General features: G+C 44.0%; 1 protein-coding gene and 1 gene segment (V, D, J or C); both read right to left on the bottom strand.

Annotated features, from left to right (window-relative positions):
• Positions 1–2,453: 2,453 nt before the first annotated feature.
• Positions 2,454–3,123, bottom strand: LOC105546663. The segment is given in 2 exon segments: positions 2,454–2,926; positions 3,036–3,123. Coding segments are annotated over 2 exon segments (522 nt in total).
• Positions 3,124–3,300: 177 nt separating this feature from the next.
• Positions 3,301–8,304, bottom strand: part of LOC105546662 — a 6,206-nt gene continuing 1,202 nt past the window's right edge. The window contains exons 3-4 of the mRNA XM_011989933.1: positions 4,465–4,659; positions 3,301–3,428 (exon numbers count right to left, since the gene is read on the bottom strand). Of these exons, the coding sequence (XP_011845323.1) occupies positions 3,301–3,428; positions 4,465–4,659 (323 nt within the window). The remainder of the gene's footprint in view (positions 3,429–4,464; positions 4,660–8,304) is intronic.

The raw sequence follows: 8,304 nt of genomic DNA, 5'->3' as shown, positions 1-8,304 counted from the left end.
CTGCTGGAGTCTGTGGGGAGCTGGTGAGGATGAACTTTGGTGATTCTGCCCCCAGAGCAGGGATTCTCAGGGAGCTCTGGACAACATCCAGGGACTGAGATGGAGAGTGTTAGTCTTCGAGAGGAGAATACTTATGTTGTGATCCTTCTGATCTCTCAGCCTAAAGTAAAAGCAGAATCATTCCTAACTGGTGTGGACCTGCTTAGTTTCCAAAGCAAAATAGTCCTTATTATAATGCCTGTCATTGCCACAGAAGAATAGTGGGGCTGTACGTGGTTCATAACCTAGAGTTGCTACTTGGCCTTCTCTGTTCCCAATGACTCCAGCATCTGAATATTCCATGTGAGGAAAGATAATTTGTGAATAATGAACTGGTTCAGTGATACCATTAATTACATTCAAAATACATGCCATGTTCCAGACTGGCATGCTTGTAGGAAACACAGAGCTAAAGAGCAAGAGAATTTGGGAGTTGAATAGAAATAGGAAAAATTGAGGAGCACTTAGATGATGGCTTCTAAGAACAAGAGCAGAGGGGAGGTGAATTCAGAGCCCTTTTGGCCCCACAAGACATGGCATAACAGGGACATCAGAAAATACTCCAGTGATGTGCTGCTAAACTGGGTGTCTGTGAAGGTGGGGGCATGGCTGGTAGCATTTCCTAATTTTGGTTGTCCCAGCATCCCCACCATTGCAGACTTCAATCTCCCAGCATGGCTTCACTGAATAGGGAGCTGTGACAGTTATGCCTATATGGTTCTTCTGAGTCATACAAGTTGACTCCAGCACATCCCTAGACTCAAGAGCAAAGCTTTCAAAGTTCTTCAATGCTTCCTACTCAACACACTAAAAATGAGGCCACAGCAACTATAGCACACCTGATTATTTTCATGATAGGATCAGAGTGTGTGATCCTGGGTCTTGGAATGGACAAAGGGACGTTTGTGCAGAGAAATGGTCTCTGAGTCCTCTGAAGCAGCCAAGATCACAGAGCAAAGAATTACGCTGGTTGGTTGGCAGCGGCTTGCCTTTTACTTGAAGTAATTGCAATGAAATGTTTCTCCTACTTACCTTAAGACAACAGAATGATTCCTTTAGAGTAGAAACCCTATTCCTTCCTATTTGTTCATTAGTAACGTCTGCTCCTTGCTCCTCTTGCATATTCATTCTCAGTATAAATTGGAAGCCCTGCTTGCTTTTGTAACATGTTCTTGCAGCACCGTTTAGAACTGTGGACGGTGTTCTGTTCAGCCCTAGTGTCAGAGCTTGTCCACTGTTAGGACCAGGTGTCTCAGGAGTCACATGGAGGAAGGTGGCAGCAGTTAGAGAAAAGGTCTAGGAAGACAGGGAATTCCAATCTTTGCCCTGGCCTTACTCAGTCCCAGAAGAGACAGGGCACCTGAGCAAGGAGGGATTTCATGATGGCACAATAAAGATGGGTCCAGAGAAACTCCCTCCCGGAGACCATCATTCTTTGGGGAAAGAAATTTGGTGTCTGTACCACCACAATTTCTGGTCAGTGAATTTGGAAGGACTACAATGCCTTACCTAGATATGAAAGTCTCAGGGCCCCTCTTTCATGGCTGCGTCTGGGACACTGAGTCCCACACTTGGAGAAGTGGTCTGATGTCGAGGACTCTCAGGAATCCATGATCTGTAATCACATCAGCTCTGACCAGTGCATTCGATTTCATAGATACAAACTGCAGCATCACCCACAGACAGGTGGAAGATTCTATGGCAATATAATCATTGTACTTCTATTTATAACAAGTACTATATAACAATTTATAATATGATAAATAAAATAAAAAGGAATAGGATCGATATTATAAATAAAACACTTATTGAGTTAAAGACCTCAGGAAAATTATTTCAAATCAAGTGAGTTGGACAGCAGTGAAAATACTCAGAGTCTAGAAACTAGATTTCCTGAGCGAGTCAAGGTGAACCAGCAGCAGTGGTGAATGCATGCTTCTGTCTATCAGGACAGCAGCAATGGCAAATGGAAACAAAATAAAGGATACAGGTGGCTTAAAGTAGGCAGAAGAAATGAAGTCATATTGTTATCATGATTGTATTTATCAAATAAGGATCACAAAAGTTGAAAAGACCTTTACTTCAAATAGGAAGAGATGTTTGATATTTTGTTGCAGAAACTTCCAAGGTGACAGGGATAGAAGGGGCTTCAGAAGAAAGATCTTCCTGGGGATGTAGCCTTAGACCTTCCAAATGCCAGATGTCCCAACATATGAAGAAGAGGCATGTTTTCTGCCCTTGTCAACCTCATGTATGTGGGCAACACAGCAGCCTCCAATACCTTTAGAAGGTGTATGTCTGCCCTGAAGGCCAAGGCTAAGACACCCACTTGAAGAAGTGAGCTGGCTCCAAGGACTCCTAGAGTGCAGTGGGCCGTGATTGTTTTCACCACCTACATTTGCGGTCACTGTGTTTCAAGAATGAATCTGTGGTCTCTTTCTACCCAAAGGACAGCCGATGTCCAAATCTACTTCTTTCCCATGAAATGTGAGGATTAAAGAGAGGCCTCTGTTAAGGGTCTCTAGTAGCTGCAAGGAGAGAGAAGGACGAGGTTTGTGAACAGGAAGGAGGTGACTGTGCCACGCTGTGGCTAAGCTGCTGGCACAGAGATACACAGCTGAGTCCCCCTGCTCTGTGCGCTGGATCTTCAGAGTGGAGACGGATCCCTCAGTCCTCTCTGCAGAGAAGCGATCACTGGGCAGCCCTGATTTGTCTAGTTGAGCATCATTCTGGAAGTAAGTCAGAAGCTCTGGGCCCTGCCCCGGGGCCTGTTGGTACCAGTAAAGGTACTCATGACCCGAAATTGGATCACACCTGAGAGTTACATCCTGTCCCCTCTTTGTGACTCTGTATCTTGGGAACTGTGAGACTCCAGCACCTGTGTGATCTGTGGAAGTAGAATTTGGCAACAGAATAAGGAAAACATTTGTAGTCATCACACACACACGCCTACACACAGAAATTAAATGAAACTACTTGGTGTTCTGAGGACTCACCTGTCCCTAGGAAACCCAGGACCACCCAGCAGAGGAGCCTGGTGCCCATGGCAGGGTCAGACCAGGATGGGGGCGTTACCAGATCAGAGTCACTGTGAGCAAGAGCAGAGGATGATGGAAGTCCTTGTCCCCAGAGGGCAGTTCCCACAGTGACATCACTTCCTCTCTCAATCCCCAGGACATCAGGGTCACAGCATTTATAGTAAAACACACTTGGGTGAGGCTTTAAATATTTATAAGCTCCATTTTAACATCAATGCATGGCTCATCGCTTTGGCCTCCAGAGCTGTCTGGACCCAGAGGCCTCACACTGCATCTCTGAGTTCATCTTCTCATCCCACAGCTGCTCTTCTGTCTGCTGGGCATGTCCTGTAGGATGCACCAACACTGTCCCTAACATAGGGCACAAAGGGGTGAGCTCATTGTCTTTCCTGCAAGTCAAGGTCTCCTGTGCCATCCACATTCATGACCCAGCCTCCCTCATTCCTCCAGTCACACGTGCCCAACGGGACTGTTCCATCGCATGGGTTCCCTCACGAACTGCCCTCATGCCTTTCTTCTGGGATCACTTCCCACCTTTGTTAACTGTAATTCAGAAAAGGTACCTTGATAGAAACTCACAGCGGTCTTTTTTCATATTCCACTTAAATAAGTATTTTCAATCAATGTTACCTTAAAGGAAGGAGAATGACAATTGAGCTAATTGTTATTTTTAACCACTATCTTGACTTACTCTTGTTCTCCATCTATTCTTGTGGGAGGTATTTCTCTTTTCTTTCTGATTGCTTTCAAAGTCTTCCCTTTGTATCTCATGTTCTACAATTTCCCTATGACTTGACTATTTGTCTTACTTGAGATTCATTTTGATTCTGGAAACTCTGAATTTGGGTCCTTAAACACCTCTAAAGAATTGTCAGCTAACATCTCATAAATCTCACCTCATAACATTCTACCTATTTTATCTGTTTGGAACTGCAATCATATGCAAGAAAAAATGGGAAATAATGAAAAATATGCATATTCTAATATATGGGAAATATCCATTTTTTTCTTCCCTGTTCTTATTGTCTTTCATATTTCACTTTTAATTTTCCATGCTGCATTCCAGATCACTCCTGCAGATCCAACTTTGACATCACTAAAAATCTCTTTAGGAGGAGCTGATCAACTGTTTGACTTTCCATTTTGTTTTCAGTGATTGTATGAGGCATTTCTAGATATATTATTTGACAATTTTTATGAAAGTTACTTGATGGTTTCAGACATTCTCTTTTTTCTTGTTTCAGTTTCCCCTCGTGTTCATTTAAATGTAGCTCTCCAAACTTTCATATCTTATAATGCCAAAATTTCCAGTCTTCGGGTTTGCACTTCAAACATTTGTTGTTTGTGTTCATGTTTCCTCATGGCTATGTCCTAATATTCTTCTTACTGGGAATCTGTTTGTTCGATGGTCGTCTGTGACATTCCAGAGAGGACCGGACTGAGAGTGAACAACACCAAGAGTCTGTCATGTGTACAGGCATCTCCAGGCTAACTCGCAAAGGTACGGGCCCAAGAACTGTCTGCTGCACTCCGGGCTGCCAAATACACCCACAACGTAGGTTGGTAGGGTCAGAAATGCTCTCTGGGAAGTCCCAAGTAAAGATTTAGAATAGAATTCAAATTTTCTAATTCTTTTTAGAAAAACTCTCCTCATTAATAAATCCCATTAAGCCATGTAGTCATCATGACATTTTCTTCCAAGGGATATTACACACACACACACACATACACACACACACACGCATCTCTGTGTGTGTATACATTTGTATGTATGTGTGTGCACATATATATACATACACACATATATACACATAGATCTTAAATATAAAAATAGCCAAACCTATGGATATCCCTACTTCTTTCCTTTTTTTTCTGAAATCCAAAACTTCAAAAAATAACTTAGATATTGGAGATATTGGAATTATATTATATTTGCAGACTTCAGACTCTTTCTTTTTTTTTTTTTTTTAGACAGAATCTTGTTATGTTGTCCAGGTTGGAGTGCACTGTCGTGATCTTGGTTCATATTAACCTCCACCTCCCAGGTTCAAGCGATTCTCCTGGCTCAGCCTCCCAAGTAGCTGGGACTACAGGTGCCGCCACCACGCCTGGCTAATTTTTTTGTATTTTTAGTAGAGACAGGGTTTCACCATATTGGCCAGGTGGACCTTGTGATCAGCCTGCCTCGGGCTCCCAAAGTGCTGGGATTACAGGCATGAGTCACCGCACCCGGCCTGACTTCACACTCTTTCAAATTTAAAAGCATAACTTATTTCAAACTGGAAATTCCCATACAAACTGACAAATGAGCTTGAAGAAGCAAACGCTCTTATGCTTCCTCAATGGGAGAATACTAGTCTATAAACCTATAGAAAACCATCTCTGGCATAGTGTGACTTATTAACGCCCATCTATTCTGTGCCCAGGACACTGGCAACTTCAATATGAAAAATACTAGGGCCTAAATTTCTAGCATCAAAGATTTGTTTTACCATTGTCCGATTTAAGACACTGATGGAAGAAAAGTACTCAGTTTACTGTTTAGGTCCAACTTATACAAAGTAAAATGAATATTCTTTACTCTGAAATCATATGTTCTTCTCTGAGTAAATTAAAAGGTGACATAAATCGTCAATTAAGCCTACTGGGCTAGACTGGGCCAGGAGAAGACAGAGCTTTTTTCTGGAAAGGCTAAGTTTCCAAGGCTAGTCAATATGGTTCAGGAAGGAGGCTGTTACGCAAAGATTTTTCCTTGTTAGAAGATGCTGAGATGTGTGATATCCTGGGTACTCAGCTGATCTGGGGAGAAGGGTAGTTAGGTGTGTAATATGAAAGACCAAATGTCATCAGCAGGATTGTCCTGTGAAATTGTCTTTCAACCATCTGAGACATGTTTTGGGCTCTTTGACCCTCTCTGCTCTGTCCTGTTTGGGCGCCAGGTCTCTACATGGAGAGAAGGCATCTCTACTACACAGTATTCTTTCTGTCTTCACAGAAATGCAGAGCCGTTTCTGCAGATCTGAGGATTTCACTTTGGGTTTGCCATCAAATCTTTGAGCTGCTCAGCTACAAATTCATGAAGCACATTTCTCATACTGCAGAGCTCAAAGGGAGACCAGAGCATGAAGGGGTGGCCTGCCCCTCCACACCTGTAGGCGTTTCTCGTTAGGTGGAACGAGAGACTGGAGAAAAGAAATGAGACACAGAGACAAAGTATAGAGAAAGAAAAAGTGGGCCCAGGGGACAAGCACTCAGCATACAGAGGACCCACACTGGCACCCAGTCTCTGAGTTCCCTCAGTATTTATTGATCATTATCTTTGCCATCTTAGAAAAGGGAAGTGGCAGGATAATAGGATCATAGTAGAGAGAAGGTCAGCAGTAAGACATATGAATAAAGATCTCTGTGACATGAATACGTTTAAGAAAAGTGCTGTACCTCGATATGCATATGCAAGCATCTCCATAAACCTTTTTAGTGCATAAAGAGCAGCACTGCCGCTGGCATGTCCCATCTTCAGCCCTAAGGCGGTTTTCTGCCTTCTCAGTAAATAGAACATACAATCGGGTTTTACACCAAGATGTTCTATTGCCCAGGGACGGGCAGGAGACAGATGCTTTTCTCTATCTCAACTGACAAATGAGCTTGAAGAAACAAACGCTCTTATATTAATCCTCCTCAGCACAGACCCTTCACAGGTGTCAGGCTGGGGGATGATCAGGTCTTTCCCTTCCCATGAGGCCATGTTTCAGAGTGTCGCATGGGGAGAAACCTTGGACAATACCTAGCTTTCCTAGGCAGAGGTCCCTGTGACCTTCCACAGTGTATGTGTCCCTGGGTACTTGAGATTAAGAGAATGGTGATGACTTTTAACCAGCATACTGCCTTCAGGCACTTGTTTACCAAAGCACACCCTGCATAGCCCCAAATCCATTAAACCTTGAGTCACCACAGTACATGTCTCTTGCAAGGACAAGGTTGGGGGTAGGGTTACAGATTAACAGCATCTCAAATACAGAACAAAATGGAATCTCTTATGTCTACTTCTTTCTATATAGACACAGTAACAGTCTGATCTCTCTTTCTTTTCCCCACAGGAGCACTTGCTTCACTTATAAAAGAAATGGGTCCAGGAAGGCAACAAGAGATGAGATTCCCTCCCGCTGTCTCCACAGGTCACTGCACTGTGTCCAGGGCTTTGATGTCCTTGCAACTCCATCAGGAGGGAAGCTCAGGAAAGAGATAGAAGGAGATCGAGCCCTGCCTCTAGGTGGAGGGAGACTATAGGCACAGGACTAAAGAAAAGTTAGTAGCCAGAGTCTGGAACATCTACATATAAATTGTGTCCACATTCACCTAGGCAGCGCAGGTGTGCCCCGGAGAGGAGTCCAGGGACTGTGGAAGGTTGAGACAGTTGTGTGATCAGATGCCTCAGTCTGGGAGAATCCATCCTGTGGTGGATTGTATTAAGTCAATTTTGCAAAGGCAAGATAAGAAGGCCATTTCTCTAATCATTCTGGGTTAGAGATGGTCAAAGATACATTAGGTAAAATTTGTTAGATGTAATACAGTCACTATTACACTAGGCAGGTCATTGTGGTCAGACTGAGAGTCAGTGACCAGCAAATACAGAGGCATCCAACAGACCTAGGAAGTCCTATTCCTTCTGCACCCTGTGTCCAGTTCATCTTCCCAAATGCTGGCCAACAGCAGCCAGGCTGTCCCCAGTGTTTGGCAGTGCACCTGCAGGGGTGGCCACCATAGAGTGGGAACAGCTTCCCCAGAAGCAGGTTTCCTTGGCCTTTTCCTGTCCTCCCAGCTCAAGGTCCCACTGCATGGCTTGGCATGCTCTGATCCTCTCATGTCCCTGCATCTCCAGCCTGTCCTACCCAGACCTCCAGAAGCCCTGGCTACTGACTGGCTCCTTCACCTTCTGACTTCTCTCCTCCAAACCTTCTCTTCCTTAGCTCCTCCCACATATGCATACAGTCTAATAAATCCGTTACAGTGTCAAATTTGTCAAATCTGTTTTAATGATGCAAACCTAATGGAGATGTTCTTAACAGAAGTGGTTTCAAGGAACAACGTTTAACGATGGGATTCTAGAAGTGGTTTTCTGATCTGTCTAGATTTGTTGTGGGGAAAGACCCTGAAGGAGAGCACAGAGACCTGGAGGAGGTCAGGTGCTGCAGCCACAAGAGGAAGCCTTTTCCCAGGTGTGGCCGCC

Source organism: Mandrillus leucophaeus, unplaced genomic scaffold (genome assembly GCF_000951045.1).
Source record: "Mandrillus leucophaeus isolate KB7577 unplaced genomic scaffold, Mleu.le_1.0 Scaffold365, whole genome shotgun sequence".
Taxonomy (NCBI): Eukaryota; Metazoa; Chordata; class Mammalia; order Primates; family Cercopithecidae; genus Mandrillus; species Mandrillus leucophaeus.
The sequence above is the reverse complement of the archived record's forward strand: the minus strand, read 5'-3'. Positions and strand labels throughout refer to the sequence as shown.